This window comes from Mus musculus, chromosome 6, assembly GCF_000001635.26.
Source record: "Mus musculus strain C57BL/6J chromosome 6, GRCm38.p6 C57BL/6J".
Classification (NCBI taxonomy): Eukaryota; Metazoa; Chordata; class Mammalia; order Rodentia; family Muridae; genus Mus; species Mus musculus.
Genome location: NC_000072.6, coordinates 33,316,097 through 33,334,093, shown reverse-complemented (window position 1 = coordinate 33,334,093; position 17,997 = coordinate 33,316,097). Strand labels below are relative to the sequence as shown.

At 38.1% G+C, this 17,997-nt stretch overlaps 1 protein-coding gene across 3 annotated transcripts in view; it reads right to left on the bottom strand.

Annotated features, from left to right (window-relative positions):
* Positions 1 to 17,997, bottom strand: part of Exoc4 (exocyst complex component 4) — a 724,890-nt gene that overhangs the window by 639,886 nt on the left and 67,007 nt on the right. For all 3 annotated transcript variants that reach the window (XM_011241262.1, NM_009148.4, NM_001347089.2), the window contains exon 6: positions 1,640 to 1,883. In XM_011241262.1, the coding sequence (XP_011239564.1) occupies positions 1,640 to 1,883 (244 nt within the window). The remainder of the gene's footprint in view (positions 1 to 1,639; positions 1,884 to 17,997) is intronic.

Below are 17,997 nucleotides of genomic sequence, written 5' to 3'. Positions count from 1 at the left end.
TAGGCCCCAGCTTCTCAGAACCACATGAGTGATAAAATACATGAAGACTGGAGAATGCATCACTAACAAACATATGTGTTCGTATGCACATGCATGTGTGCTATGTTCTTACTAAAGCATTATAACCACTAACCGCATCTAAAGCAGACATCCATCCCTGTACGGTACCAGGAGCTGCAACACTCAGATCTCTACAAAACCCACACTCTTCAGCCATCTGCTTCGATGCATTCCATGATGGCAGGCAAGTAGATAATGGTTTGAGACTCTTCCTACTTTGCTTTTCCTTTACCAGTTATAGTACTTTTAAATTAAGTTCATGAGAGAATTACTTTTGAAGAGTTCTTAAATCAATATTAGTGTTATCTAGATATATAAAAAGAATTCAGAAAATGTGAATAGAATATATCAGATTTTAAAAAACATTAAAGTAAATCTGAGAAAAATCTAGGCAGCATTAGTACTCTTTTTCCTTAATTTTGTGTAATGTCTGTTTTTAAAACGTATGCATGTTAAGTAAAAACAGTAGAAACTCCATAGTAGCACATTAAGAAAACTATCACCCTTTATGCATTACCATCTCCCACGCACATCCACTCCAACAAAGGAGAAAATTACTTTTTTTCTCCTGTGACTTGTTCTTCGAGACAGCGTCTCCCTATGTAACCTAGGCTGGCCATGAATTCCAGATGTCCGTGCCTCAGACTTCTGAGCACTGAGACTACAAGTCACACCAGCACATCTGCCTGCCTTCTACTCTCCAGTGAAACCGAACCTTTCCTTGGTGTTTTTCTCCCATGCCGTTCCAGTCTTATGTGCCTGGTGTGTGTCGGGGACAAAGGCAAAACTGAAGGAGGCAAGAGTGAAAGAAATCACTTCATAACCAATCTGATTTTTATAATTAAGTCCTAATTTCAAATACTATCATACAATACTGGACTGCTGTTCCCTAAAATCTGATCGAACAAACATATCCTCCCAGTATAATAGCCACATCTTAGGATCAGAACAGAATTGCCATGTTCTCCAGTGAACTAAAAATTTTGAAATTCAAATCCTACCTACTGTTTTAAGGAAATGCAGAAATTTCTGATATTTTTGTATTCACAAATCTCATCACCTGATGATGAGGAAAATGCAGGACAGTGGAAAGAGCACAGACTTTACAATCAAAGTAGTCTCGTATTCAAATCCAAGACTCGTCAGCCGGCAAGCATGTGCTTGGGCTAATCACTACCCCTGAGCCTCGGCTCCTCTAACTATAAGATGTTGACACTCAGAAGTAGCTCACAAGTAATAGGAAAAGCTAAATGAAACAATATCCATAAATTATCTCAAAAGCAGCTTGGTAACTGACAATTGCTTCATTCTTTCTTGCCAGTGATTTATTAAGATGTGTGATAACACTCTCCATAACAAACAGGTTTATATCTCTCATTCCTTGTCAGTGAATATGGACAATAAACCTAAAACTTCTCAATAAATCGATAGCAAGACAGATAATGCCTGGCCTGGGTATGTATAGAATATAGTAACCTCAGTTCAAGAAGATGAGCCCAACTGAAAATAAGTTATTTACTCTCCACCCTAGGAAGTATACAATAAAACAACACCAACCCCAGACTATACCCATACCTACCTTGGCTGATTGTCCACAGTGAGGCTCTCTCCCCTCTGATAAGCACTGTCTGCTACCTGGGTGGTTGACCTCTTCACAATCTGCTTTAGCTCCTGCTCCAGACGCTCTTTAATGGCTTTAACTGTCTCAGGGATCTTCTTCAGTCTGGCCAGGCCCTGAATAAGAATTCCCATGAAAAGAGTGCTGTTCTCCTCTGGGTCACACTCCAAGTCCTCCTTGACGTCTTGCAGGTTCATCTCCCTCACTGCAAAGGAAAACAACAGCTAAATATCAGATCCAGTTTCCATATTAATTCAACAGCACAGCAGATAATCACTGCTTTGATTATTCTGTTAAGGAATCAGGAAATTTTTATGTTAAATTAAGTTACAAAGTAATATGAAACAGCCCACAATTCAAACCAATTGGTAATGTTTTAGTAGGAAATGAAATCTACAAGCAATTCTATAGGAAGATGTAAATCTCCAGGCGTACACAGACTACTCAGACCCAGTCTGTAGATAAATTAAGTCCATGGTATAAGCTGTATCTAAAGTACAATACACGGCATTTCAGGAGAACTTTAAAGACTCAAACCCAAGCCTCAACTTCCTACTCATTAGTGAGATGTGATAAATGGTGAGAATAAAAGATGTTATAAATATATGTAGGGGCAAAAGAACATGACTACAGCAAGCAAAAAGAAATGAAAAGAAGTATATGTAAGACAACATAAATATGTGAGAAGAGTTTGAGGGGAAAAAGGTTAGTGATGAGGTATTAAATAACCACAGAAGCCATCATACTTGTCTTTAAACATGTGTGTGACCTACAACATGTAATCTCAGCTACTGAGAGACTAAGAATTTAAAAGTAAGCCTGGAATAGATAGCAAATTCCAGACAGCCTAACATACATAATGAGACCTTGCTTATAAAAGTAAGACAAAAATAGAATGTAGGGGGGAGGGGAGAGTAGTTATTTTCTTTCACAGACATCTGTAATAGTCAATGAAAACCTTCTTGTAAATTATATATGCTAAATATCCCTATAGACCTTTATTTTATAGCCTTTACCCAAACCATCTGGTCTTAAAAAGGAGGAAAGAGCCTCAAACTACTAGTAGTTCTTGCCCCTGTGAGTGGTTGGGGAAAAGGATTAGGTGATTATCTGAAGATACTTATCCCTACTAAAAACTATATTATAAAAGTCATATAGGACAGGAAAGAAGGCTCAGCAATCATGAGGACTGGAGTCTGTGTTCCAGCATCCATATAACAACTAGATATCCCTGCAAATGCCTGTAAGCCCTAGATATCAAAGCAAGACAAAGCTACACAAGAAAGCCACAAACTAAACCAGTATTTTTTATCAACAGTACTTCTCAACTACATATCTATATACCCATAAAGGTTCTTTATTCACAGCTTTCATTACTATAATGGCAGCATTATCCACAGTCACCCCAGTTAGAATCACCCCAGTTGCTCACCGACACATAAACAGATAAACCTATATAAACAATGGCATATCATTCCACTTTAAACAAAGAAAGTTCGACACACTGCAATATGAATAGCTCTGGAATACATCATGCTAAGTGAAATAAGACTGTCACAAAAGACAGATAGTTTATCATTCCACTAATAATGAGGTACTTAGAGTGGTTAAATTCCTAGAAGCAGAGTAGAAGGTAGACTGTCAGAGGCAAGGAGAAGGAAGAAAAGTGTAGTTACTTTTTAATAGATACTGAATTTGAGTTTTACAAGGTGAAAAGAATCATACAGAAGGATAAAGGTACTGTCTACACACACTATAAATATAATTAATACTACTGATCTATATATTTTAAATGACTAAAAAGTCATCTTAATGATGCCTATATTTTAACGTAAACTATACACTTAAATATGAACCAAAGATACTTTAGTAGCAAGTAAGATATAATTACTCATACAAGCTCACTCTTATGAATAAATACTAAATATATTTTATCCATGATGTCTTACGAGGCTCACTAGGCGCCCAGAAAGTCAGAGAAACCATATGCATAGTACATTCCTTACAACAGAGTGTGTTTGATAATACAGTACTCAGTGAGTATACTGTTTAATACTAATGAAACTAGAAGTAGAACCCAAAGGTTTAGCCTTGAAAGATGAAAATCTAAAGACAAGTTTTGAAAACATCACCAATACTTCCAAATGTAATGATATAAAAACATACATTTCAGTTCCTGGTTTTGTTTTATACATGAAGAAGTGGGATACCTCAGGCCACAGAAATATTCTATCTAGCAAATCCAATCCTGCAGCAAAGCTATGACAGCACTCAGCAGCAGGGAGCCACCTCAATTCAGCGTGGAATGGGAGGAAATGAAGCTGAACTACAAGAAGAGCTTCAGGCAGGAAGAAAAGTAATGGAAATTTACCTGCTCAAAATGCTCTTTGTAAAAAGTGCACCTATGAGCCACAAACAGGACACATACAAAGTGCTACCTAAACATCACAGCTACAGCCTAGGGTGGCTGATGATGACATAAATGTAGTTTAAGACATTGGCCTGCAATGACACGGCATATAGCTACTTACAGGCACACTAACTGTAGAACTATCTCATTAAAAAACAACACAGAAGCAAGATTTGAATAATGAAATGCCATGGCCACAAACAGAACATCTGTTTAAAGACTTAGCTTTCTGATATCTCCTGAACTCTCCTAGAACATAAACACTTACAGTATAATATTAACTGATTTATAGTATTTATTTCACTTATATCAGCTAAAATTAAAAGACAATGTAAAAGGATAATATAATCAACCATGGCTAGCCTAATATTCACAAACATCTACAAGGTCAGAGAGTATTAATGGAAAAAATGTACAAAAATAATTTAACTGAAATCCAATAAAGCTTCAAGCAACAATCAGAACAGACCTGTGCATTTTTCCAAACTCCTGAAGTCCACATGACTCCCAAGCACCTGATTTACCACAGTGGATACCCCATTGTGGTATTAGACATTTACTAAGCTAAACATATTTTACTTTCAGCTCCAGTTCTCCTACCTTTGAATTTTATTTTGTTAAAGATTTGAACCTGAAGATGAGTCAAATGTAGCTTTAAGACTCTTACTACCCGATAGGATACTGCTACATACTAAAGAATGGGAATGACTCCTGCCGTGTTATTTCTTCTATAACCCTGCTGCCTCCCGAGTATTTACTATTATACACACCTCTTTGATTATACAAACCTAAGTGGCTATGAATAGCGATAACTGAGGGCAAGCACAAAATCACAGGAGGGTTCTACTTGACTAGACTGATGAACGAACTAGAGAGAAGATTTTTAAGAGCTTTACAAGCCGGGCAGTGGTGGTGCACGCCTTTAATCCCAGCACTTGGGAAGCGGAGGCAGGCAGATTTCTGAGTTTGAGGCCAGCCTGGTCTACCAAGTGAGTTCCAGGACAGCCAGGGCTACACAGAGAAACCCTGTCTCAAAACAAACAAACAAACAAACAAAGAACTTTTCAAGCTCTAGAATCCCACATTTACATTACCTATGCATTTCTGGTTACATGGTTTAGAGCCATCTATCTGTATACCATACTACAGACAGCATGTTTAAAAAAAGAAAACAACCACAGATGAGGCCTAAACACACCTGAAAGAATCACAGGTTAGAGACAACCCAGGGGCATACAGAAAGACACTACCACATAGAAACTGAACGAAAGCGAACAAGTAAACAAAGTGAAAAAAAATCTATTCATGATGCTAAATACTTTTTGTTTAATGACTCTGCACATGCATACAGAAAACAATCTAGACCATGAGTTCATAGATGTTTTCTTTCTTCAAAACTTCTAAGATAAAATCAGCAATTTGCACCATGGCTTACCACGAACATAAAACTGCAGAAGACAAGGCCCTTTAATTCACTGTTGAATATGCCATGTCATACTACTTAGAAACTGCTGTTTGTACATGCTAATTGGGGCATGATACAATGGCAGTGTTTACTATAGAAACTCTTGAGAGATGTCATTCATTATGTTATGCACAATATACAAATTGTGTAATGTTACCATACAGTAAAAGATTTCAATCTATATAATTTGAATTACACATTATATTTAAACAATATTAGCTCTATATAAGAACTGTCTGCCAGTACTGAGCAAAATTCAATATTAAAAGGAGCCTTTGTAACAACAATTAATAAAAATGAGGGGTAAGAATTTGAAACAGGGCTCCCAATGGAGGAGCTAGAGAAAGTAGCCAAGGAGCTAAAGGGATCTGCAACCCTATGGGTGGAACAACATTATGAACTAACCAGTACCCCAGAGCTCTTGACTCTAGCTGCATATATATCAAAAGATGGCCTAGTCGGCCATCACTGGAAAGAGAGGCCCATTGGACTTGCAAACTTTATATGCCCCAGTACAGGGGAACACCAGGGCCAAAAAGGGGGAGTGGGTGGGCAGGGGAGTGGGGGTGGGTGGATATGGGGGACTTTTGGTATAGCATTGGAAATGTAAATGAGCTAAATACCTAATAAAAATGAAAAAAAAAAAAAAAGAATTTGAAACAGAGAGCTGGGTGGTGGTGGCACACGCCTTTAATCCCAGCATTTGGGAGGCAGAGGCAGGCGAATTCGAGGCCAGCCTGGTCTACAGAATGAGTTCCAGGACAGGCAGTCTCAAAACCCAGTCTCAAAAAAAAAAAAAAAAAAAAAAAAAGAAAAGAAATTTGAAACAGAGAAAGGAGGGTTGGGAGGCGTAAGAGACAGAGAAAATGATTTAATTATATTATGATCTCAAAAAATAGGAGAGATAAGAAAAACTAAGGAGCCTTTCAAAAAGTTGCCAAGCCTAATTAGACCACTAAACTATCAAACAAATTACCTGTCTACAAAGCTACACCACAGATGGGAACCTGGCAATACTGACAATATTTTTGAAAACTATAAAAAATAAAAAAGCCACTAAAAAGTAATTTGTATGCTTCAAAAATCACACTGTAATTCATATTCCTAAGATATCCAATTTGCTTATTAGATAACTACACATAAAATATAATGCCAGAAATTGAAAGGAAATAGTCTGCCTCAAAATAGTAACACTACTGAAGACAAGAAACGCAAACAATGAATAGAGCCAGGGTGTGGAGCCAGAGATCTCATCACAGAAAGACAGAAGAAAGCTGGGATTGGCTCATCTGTGTTAATGGATACTTAATGTGCTCCAGTGGCCTAAGATATCCATTCACTATGGGTGCCACAAGCCCAAAATCAAATTAAGCTCCTACCTTTGGCTAGAAGGCTACAGAACCTCCCTAAATTCTCTTCCTCCAATCTTATCTCTGTGGAACTTCTTGGTCAAGTATATATCTTAGACACCACTCCATTTGCCAATGGAAAATTACTTCTTACAGGGTTTGTTCTAATTAATGTACCCACTGGTGCAGGGGAGCAGCAACTGGCACACTGGTTGCCTCTGGAGTACAGAATCTTGATTAGGGTCTTTCAAATGTTAACTAACTACCCCTGGAGTGTAGAATCCTGATTAAGGTGCTTCAAAAACGTTCGCTGAGAACCCCTAAGGTGAAGATTAAATTACCTTAAAGAAACCTACAGACAATAAATTACCCCACTCCAGAAAAGATGCTGCCTAAAAAGAGACTATGTAAGGTAGACAGAACACAGATCTCAAGTCACTGAAGAGTTCCCCACCCTGCTGACCTGAAAGCATTGAGTGTACCCAGTCCTTTCATAAGAATTACTGTTGGAAAGATGGTAAGTGTGTTTAAAGCGATGGTAGGAAATATTTTTAAATGAATTTTTATGTATTTTTATTATGTGCACTGGTATTCTGCCTGCATGTTTGAGAATGTTAGATTCCCCAGAACTGGAGTTACAGGCAGTTGTAAGCTGCTATGTGGGCGCTGGGAATTGAACCCAGGTCCTCTGGAAGAACAGCCAATGCTCTTCACCTCTGAGGCATCTCCGGAAGCATTTTTACAACAAAATAAAACAAAAAATTATCTACTTGAAACCTGTTCTCATGGACAGAGCTTAATGCCTATTAACGTATTTAGAGGAGGGACCTACGAAAGTCCAGAAGTCACCGTCAAGGGGACTGCTGACATAAAACTGGCATACAGAAAAACTGATAGCTCTCAGTGATAGCCACTGAAATGTACTGGGTTGCAATCCACTGTCAGTATTCTTTATGTTCAGTTATTTGGGTAGACAGCGAGACACAGCAAAAGTGTGAGAAAACAAAGTCTTAGGATTTTAGGTCTGATTATCTCTATACTTTCAGGCTAATGATCTCCATCAAGTCACTTAATCTTTCATGACCTCTATTCCTTTATCTGTAAAGTGAAATTTTTATTATCAATCTCACAGAGTTGTATATAAATTTAATATTAAATGAAACAGTATACAAAAACTCAATAATAAAAATATTTTTTAAAATGTACATGGAAGACTTCCAGCTTTGTGAACTGTGAGACCACCAATGTAATAGCTTGAAAATACAAATCGCTCCAAATTCAAAACAACCATAAATAAAAATAATAACATTTGTGCTCCAAGAAATTGGTGTCTCATACTCCACCCTGCCTTTATATTGTCAAGTGGAAGCCAGGGGCCGACTCTATAGAGTCCATCATCTTCCACTACCTTCCAACTACCAAAACAATTTTTAAAAAAATAACATATCTGGACTTTGTTATACTAACAGAAGAGGGAGCCAATGAACTGAAAAGTCTTTAAAGTATTCTATACTGAGAGAGAGAGAAAGAGAGAGAGAGAGAGAGAAGAGGAGTATGAACTAGCATATCATAAGACATTCAAAAACCCCAGCAAACATGAATATACATAAATTTAAAAAGATACACAAGAAAACAAGAAGGCAATTCTTCAATGCAACTGATATACTCAAATAAAAATTAAAAGATATGAAAAGCTACCTTTTGCCAAAAACTAAAAATCTATATGTAAACATGAAAAATATAAGGAGATATGAAAAATGACCAAAGTCAGGGAAAAAAGTGAAAGAAAAAGACAATTATTGCAGATATTTAAAAAAAAAAAAAACTTTAAAATATCCATGAGAAAATTAAAAAGACATTTCATAAAAAATGATTCAGAAAATGTAGGGAGAAATAAGAGATTAAAAAGATAAAAGAGAAAGTAGATTTAAAAGAAAACAAGGCAGAAAAAAAAGAACTAACCTTGGTGTGAGAAAGACAGAAACAAAAACTAAAACAAACTCATATAAAATTACAAACCAAGATTTTACCAGAAACTTTCTTTAATTTTTTTTTTAACTTACAAAAGAGGCCATAGGGTATCAGAGAAAATCTAACCAAAATAACCAACTCTAAAACATATCAAGGTGAAACTAATAAATATCTCAAACTAAAACGAAAATCTAGCAGATTATATCAGCATGGTCTGTGGAACCAGGTACTCAGAAGGCTAAGGCAGGGGGTGACTTCAGCCCAGCTGCTCAAAGCAGGATTATTTAGCTATTAGATAGATTAAAACAGTGAAAAGCATGGCAAGTGTTATGTTAGGAAGGCTGCTGAGAAACAAGACCCTCCCCCCACCAACACACACACACACACACACACACACACACACACAGAGGTAATGGGAAGCCAGCATGGACTATTCTGCTAAAGGATGACTCTACACACCTCCTAAACTACAGACACATGTCCTCAGCTATTACTATACACAATAAGTTACTCTAAATAGATCAGAGCATTAAAGCATAAGATCACAATGATACAACTCGTAGGTGAAGACAGGACAAACGCCTCAGAAACGTTTTTGACAAGCATTCCCTACATCTGACACCATACACACATGCGAAAAAGGGAGGGCGGATGGAACATGATCAAAATTTGAGCAAAGGTCCACAATGGACAGCCAACATAATAAAAAGGCAATCTATTCTCAAACACAAGAAAGTACTGGAAATTCATATCTCTAAAGAAGAGCTAATATCTAAAATAAGAAACACAATTTGATAATAAGAGAACAAATAACCCAATTACACAGTAGGCAAAGGACATGAGTAAACATTTTTCAAAGATGACAAACAAATAGGCAGCAAGCACATAAAAAGATGCTCAACATCACTAATCATTAGGGAAATGCAAATTAAAAACTACAATCAGATATAACCTCAGACCAATTAAGATGTCTTCTATCAGAAAGGGAAACAGAAAATGACAAGTGTGAAGAAACAGAGCCCATATGCACTGGTGATCAGAACAAACACGTGTAACTGCAGTGAAAACATGAGGCTCTTCTCAAAAGACGGAAACACAGACTCATCCTATGATCCAGCATCTCCACTTCTGGATACACATTCCAAAGACCTAATAGGACGATAAAGAAAATGTTTACAGCACCACACTGTTGCCATGCCATGACCTAGAAGCAACCCAAGTGTCCGTCAACATGTGAGTGGACAAACACATTAGCATCTCAGCAATGCAAGTGTTTGGCCTTGAGGAGGAAGGACGTTCTGACACACGTTACAATTTGGCTTGACCTTAACAGATTATGCTGAGCAAGACTTGCTGGTCACAAAGTACAAGCTCTGTGATTCCAATGATACGCAGTGCACAGAATAGTCAAATTCCCAGAAACTCAATGCTAGCTGCCAGAAATGAAGGAGAGGGGGAAAGAGCAGCTGATGCATACACTCAGGTACAGACACTCAGTTCTGAAAGATGAAAGCCACACGGCACTGTACACACAGAACACACTGAACTTACACACTGTGATGGTAGAGCATTCACAGGATTTTAAGCAGAATAGAAGAGATGTAAAGCTTACAACAGAAACGCCCTACACACAGGTTGGACTCCTGAGTTGGTTTCCCTTTTAAGTTTTCCGGATCAAAGCGCTGTCAAGAGTGTGACAACAGATACTCAAGTTTCCTTTGCACTCCTGCCAGAGGAATTTCCAACAGATATGCTGAAGTGGAAATACCAAACTATAGAGAATATCCTACCTTTTGTAGAAGAAAGAAGGGTCATGAGAAAAGATATGTTTGTCTAATTGTTTGTTTAAAAAAAAAAGATAAAGGAGAAATTAAATTGGATTAACAAGAGAGGCATAAATGATAGTGATGTCTTGAGAAGAGACACCCACCCAAGTACTTTTATACAGTTGGGATGTTTTGTGTATAGTTCACATGATTATAAAATAAACCAAAGTATATGAGAGAAAACACTGATGCAAAGGAACTGGAGTGAAATAAAAAGTAGCTTCCGATGCTTGCAAACAAATGTGAGAGTTTGAATGAGGACAGTCCACATGGGGCAGAAGTCCACACTTGGCCAGGTGGTGGCACTGCTAAGTAGTTGTATGTGTGACCTTGCTAGAGGAAGTGTGTCACTGGAGACCTGCCATTTCGAGTTTGCTGTCTCTATTTCCTGTTTGGGGCTCAGGACATAAGTTCTCCATGCTCCCTTCACCATGACCACCTGCTGCCACACTTCCTCACTGTGATGGCGAGAGACTCTTGTACCTACCTCTAGAGCTTAAGTCAAAGCCCTTCCCTCTCCAAGTTCCCTTTGTCTTTAGTGTTGATCACACCAATAGAAAAGTAATTCATACATACCCTAAGCCATAGAGCATGCAATACAAGAGGCTCCTAATTATAATCTGCTTTACCTACTTAACAGTTCAACCAATATCAGAGAAACTTCACGAAGTCAATGAAAATTAACAACTAAGAGTGTGCAGAGAATGAGAGACTTGGAAGCACTCAATCCTAAATGAATGTCTTCATCAACCCCTCTAAGCTTGGGGGGATGGATGACTCCAAGTAAACAGTGTACTCCAGAAAGAACAGAACTGATGCGTACAGGAACTCACAGAGTCTGGCAGAATGCACAAGAACTGCACAAGTGCAAGCCAGACAGGATCCCAGCAACAAGAGGGCAAGTGCACACAGGGTACCACTCCTAACCAAAATGCTAGTTGCAATATACTCTAGCAAAAGGAAAAGGTTTTCCAATGGAGTGTCACTGGGTACATCAACCACACTCCAGGATGAGCCCCACAAAATAAACTCCATGATCTATCGTTCTTTCTTCCTTTTTTTCCTTCCTTCCTTCCTTTCCTTCTTCGTCTTTCTTTTTTTCTTTTTTATCTTTTTGACTCCTTGTTTTGCTTTGTTGGGGGCATTTTTCTTGTTATTGGTGGTTGTCTTACAGGTTTTATGATTGTTTTGATTTTCACCTTCATTTTTGTGGGTTGCATTTGGCTTCTGGCTTTGTTTGGAGACAGAGGGGAAAAAAGAATGAACATAAAACTGAGCAGATAGGGAAGTTCGAGGAAATGGTATTAGTTGGGAGTGGGATGAACATGATCCAAATATATTCTATGGAAAACACTTTCCAAATAAATAAATAAATAAATAATTTTTAAAGTAATACATACTCTAAGCCATATAACCTATAATAAAACCCCTTACATTAAAGTTAATAAATTAATTTTGCATACGCCAGCAAGATTTTGCTGAAAGGACCCTGATATAGCTGTCTCTCATGAGGCTATGCCAGTGCCTGGCAAACACAGAAGTGGATGCTCACAGTCAGCTATTGGATGGAACACAGGGCCTCCAATGGAGAAGATAGAGAAAGTACCCAAGGAGCTGAAGGGGTCTGCAACCCTATAGGTGGAACAACAATATGAACTAACCAGTACCCTCAGAGCTCGTGTCTCTAGCTGCATATGTAGTAGATGATGGCCATCATTGGGAAGAGAGGCCCCTTGGTCTTGCAAACTTTATATGCCCCAATACAGGGGAACACCAGGGCCAAGAAGTGGGAGTGGGTGAGTAGGGGAGCAGGGTTGGGGGAGGGTATAGGGGACTTTAGGGATAGCATTTGAAATGTAAATAAAGAAAATACCTAATAAAAAATTGAAAAAATTTTTTAAATTATAATAAATTTATTTTCACTGTCATGAATTGAATTTCAAAGGAATTCTGAAATTAACCTATGCATAAATTATTATTTGAAAAATTAAAATGTAAAATAGGTACCTCACCATTGTAAATAAAAGAAAAGGAAAAGTCGGAATTGAAGTGGGTTTACTTCAATTGTAATTAAACTCATGCTTTAATATAAATGTATATACCCATACAGAGAAATAAATAGATACAGATCTATATATGTGTGTATATACATATATATATTTACATATGAGCACATGTACACATGTAAATATAAACACACATATATATCCATTATAGACAGATATGCTTTCTACTTTTGTCATCTGAGAGGGAGTACAGCAATCACACACTAATAGGAACGTGTACAACTAGAGCACAGATCTCAATTTGAAAATTATTATTTCCAAGAAAAGGAACCACAGATCCTTAGAGAGACTGCTAACTGGCAGATGTGGCCAGGGTAAATAGTGGGTAAACTCCACATGACTTGCACTTCTGGAATGTAGGTAAGAATAAAACCCATGACAATGGCATTTACTTAAAGGTTGAGTGAATGAGTGAATAAATAAATAAATAAATAAATAAATGCAGGAGGACAGTACTTTATCACTACAGAATTCCATTTCTTCATGTACTATGAATAGAAAAAAAGAAAATACGGATTTGCAAATTATCTTTTAGAAGTTCACCACAAGGATTAGCTTGGAATAAATGATATATATGAAACAATAAGGGAAAATGGGCAATGGTAAAGTTAAAATATCTCTGTAGCATATGAGTTACTATAAGATTAAGCTTAAAGTCTAAAAGATACAGTCTACATCCAAGTAAAAAATGAGTCACTAAAAGAAGGGTGTGAGGAGATGACTTATAGATATAGTTGAGCCAGTATGAATTTGGCTCCCTATCGTCTACACAAAAACCTAGAAGTGCCCTCGCAGGTGCTTTAATCACAGCACTGCAATGGGGAAGAGCTGGAACAGACAGGACATTGCCTGGAACATCCTGTACTGTGATAAACCTAGCTGAGATAGATAGAAAGATGGATGGATGGATGGATGGATGGATGGATGGCTTGACCCAGAAAGTGGCACTATTTGGAAGTGTGGCCTTGCTGGAGTAGTTGTGGCCTTATTGGAGTAGGTATGTCACCGTGGGCATGGACTTTAAGACCCTTGTCCTAGCTGCCTGGAAGCCAGTCTTCTCCTGGATGCAGTCAGATCAAGTTGTAGAACTCTCAGCATCCCCTGCACCATGCCTGCCTAGATGCTGCCATGCTTCTTGTGTTGATGGTAATAGACTGAACCTCTGAACCTATAAGCCAGCCCCAATTAAGTGTTGTCCTTTGTAAGAGTTGCCTTGGTCATGGTGTCTCTTCACAGCAATGGAAACCCTAGCTAAGACGCCCATCTACAAGGAAAAAGAGGTTTCATCCTCTTCAACCAGTGCCAAGTCAGGAAGAAAGGTGAGCGAACCTCTGCTTAGCCACCAACAATGTAAACACCAGAGGCTGTCATGTTAAACAGCCACAAAGGCTCACTTGTTTGAATACCTCAGGTCCAGCTGTTGGCACTATCTGGGTAAATTGTGAATTGGGGGATGGGGGTCAGGTGTCATGGCTGGAGATGAGGGTCACATTTAGCAGGACTCTGAAGACTATACTCAAGAGTCACTTGCAACCATGCTCTCTAGGTCCTGATCAACCAAGATGCCATATTGCAAGCTCCTATGGTCACAAACCAGACCTTTGCCATCTGCCATGCCTTCTCATCACATTAGACTGTGCCATCTGAAACCGTGATTGAATGGATGGATAAACAGGCCGTCAGACAGAATAATGATGAGCTCTACTTTTCATGAGAAACCTTGTCTCAAGGGCATAAAGTACAGACCAATAGAGGAGGACACTCAAAATCCTGGTCTCTGCCCACAGGTACAAGTATGCACACATGTGCAAACACACATGGATAAATCCACACACATATACTTAATAAAAAAAAAAGAGAGAGAAAGACTTTTTCCATCACTCAAAATTATATTTCCTGCCAAGTAAAATAAACAAAAGATTAAAAAAAGATGTAAGACAAATAAGATTTCAATTTTAATAAACAGAGATAAACTATTTTTAGTTATAAAAACTATGATTGTTTACATTCAAAATTAAGGGAAAATCTACAAATTTATTCTTCAGATAACTATAGGGCTTTTAAAATAACTCAGCAAATTGTAATAAACAAGATGAACATGGAAAGAATTTTTTTTAACTTTGTATTGATTCTTTGTGAGTTTTACATCATGCATCCCAATCCCACTCATCTCCTCCTTCCTGTCTGTCATCTGCTCTGGCAATGCCCTCTGAAAAGAAAACAGAAAACGAAAATAATGAATGAATGAAGCATAGAAAACATCTTGTCTTGGAAGCTGCAGCTTTAGACAAATGCTCCAGTAGTTCATAGGTGAGGTACAAGTTGAGGTGCGCCATCTCAGAGCCTCGGATCTGGGCCTGGGGAGTAGCTGAGTTTATCAGCCCACCAGTTCTCCCGTACTCCTACCACCAGGGCGAGCTCTCCAGCTGCCCCAGCTCGCACACCCAATGCTCGGTGCTCATCCAATGCTCAGCTCTCAGGTCCTCGGGCTGCTCACCCACACCCAGGCCCCGAGAGCCAGCTGTACTATGTTGTGCAGTGCTGGGGCAGGCTCAGTCCCTGAGTGCTGCAGCCTGCTAGAAACTGAACCAGCTCCGCAGTTCTCACAACCTTAGAACCAGCTCTACGGACGGTCTGAAGTGGAACATGAAATTTTTCAAGCCTCCCAGGAATATAATAAAATAGAAAATTTAACAGAAAAAAAAAATCATTCAAAGCAATCAATAAAAACAAAGAGCTCCAGGAGCACCTAATAAAAGATGAACAAGACACTTAAGATCTATAAAATTAAAGAACGTTGTCTCAAGCTTATGGGTGAGAAGACGCATTTTCCCTAATCCTATCAATTAAATTAATTGCTGGCCAAAATCCTAAAAGACTCTTAATAGAAACTTACATCTTGGTTCTAAAATGTAAGAAGAGCACAGGACCATAAAAAGCCGTGCTAATTTTGAAGATGAGCAAGAAGTCAATAATTCCATTGCCAGCTATTAAAATAAACAAAACTACAACCATGAAAACAGTATGGCGATAGTCCAGAGAGGTAATGGTATAATAGAACAAAAGACTGGCTGATTAAAAATCCTTGCGGCTCTTTACACTGTATACAATTTTTATATCACCTAAAACTATAAGAAGAAGCCAACTTAAAACATTTTCAGTCAATAAGCAAAGGATATATTATCACAAAACGTTAGAACAATTGGTTACTCATAAGAAAACAACAAAAAGTAGTTCCCAATGAAATAAATTTTAAAGCATTCTGTCTTAGTCAGGGTTTCTATTCCTGTACAAACATCATGACCAAAAAGCAAGTTGGGGAGGAAAGGGTTTATTCAGCTTACACTTCCATACTGCTGTTCATCACCAAAGGAAGTCAGGACTGGAACTCAAGCAGGTCAGGAAGCAGGAGCTGATGCAGAGGCCATGGAGGGATGTTCCTTACTGGCTTGCTTCCTCTGGCTTGCTCAGCCTGCTCTCTTATAGAACCAAGACTACCAGCCCAGAGATGGTCCCACACACAAGGGGCCTTTCCCCCTTGATCACTAATTGAGAAAATGCCTTATAGCTGGGTCTCATGGAGGCATTCCCCAACTGAAGCTCCTTTCTCTGTGATAACTCCAGCCTGTATCAAGTTGACACACAATACCAGCCAGTACACATTCCAAATAGCTTCAAGTTTAAAAGGCAAGTCTACAAAAAAATATTAAGAAAACATTTGAAATCCTGACACCCTTATATGGACAAATTTATTTGTTCTTATATGAACAAAATTTTTAAGGCAAGAATACAAATTCCAAAAATAAATGAATAAGTAAATAGCAAATTTAGCAACTTTAAAATAAGATCATTAATTGCTATAATAAGAACATAAGGGGAAGTTGTAGCTACCAAGTGTGTGCAAGCAATCCACGCTCAGAAGGAGATGAGTATCCTTGCCCAGGAAACTAAGCAAACACTGGCAGTGGGCAAAAAAGACTGAGGTGCCCCCAATTACAGAAAGATGCTCTCAACCCCATTAAAAACATACCTGCCTACCAGCACCTACCAGACAAGTGAAAATTAAAATCTAAAGGAAAGAAGCAAAGTGACCGTGGAGAAATCATCACTATGTAGAGCCATCTAGCCACCTTGGTAAAGTCACCTTTCACAGCGACGGGAGCATGGCATGGTAAACACATGCCTATTATCCCATATGGAAGCAGAATGATCAACACAAGTTCAAAGTCAGCCTGATCAACTAACAGAGACCAAAGTCAGCCAAGACTTCACAGGGAAACCTCATGGCAAAATAGTAAAGAAAGAAGAGGGAGAGAAGGAGACAGGGAGAAAGGCGAGAGGGAAAGAAATTCAAAAATATGTTCATGAATTTTTCCACTTTACAAAAATGACAATTTTTGAGGAATATATGTTTAAGCTGAATGAATATATGTGTGTATATGTATATTCTGTATTAGTTAAATGTATATTTTTTTAAAATGTCCAACATTCCCATATTTATATAAGCAAATACACATACTGGAAGAGTGGGGTTTCCTTATCTTTGGGCATCATGCACATATGGAAAATAAAACCACATATGAAGTATATAACACCACTGGGTACTGGGTTCATACCTGGAGTCACGGACCTGGGATTCTGACTACACCAATGACTAAAGGAGTCAGGCTCTCAGTTACACTAGAAGCTAAGAGATCAGTGATTGGGAAGCTCTACTTTATAAAAATATTTTTTATTATTATTATTACTTGTGTGTTTGTGTGTGTGTGTGTGTGTGTGTGTGTGTGTGTGTGTGTGAGGTGTGTGTAACCATGTGTGCTGCGGTGCACGTGTGAAGGCTAGAAAACAACTCTGTGGGGCTGGTTTTCTCCGTCTACCTTTACATGTGTCCCAGGGAATAAATTCAGGTTGCCAAACTCACATGGTAAGCATCTTTACCCACTTAGCCATCCTGCCAGTCTCTATTATAAGATTAACAGTGAAAAACATATTCTTTACCTATATATAATTAATGGATAAACTGTGACCTGTTAAATACAGAAATAATAAATAGTAGCCAAAACAATCGATCAGAGCTATACTGTTATATGATTTAAAAAATATAAATATTATATTGAATAGAAAAATCCAAGATAAAGGATGATATATCATTCTATACAACTTGTTCAGCCTAAAAGAAAATTGTACATCTTCTACCCATATAAATAATACAAATATATAAATATATAAACC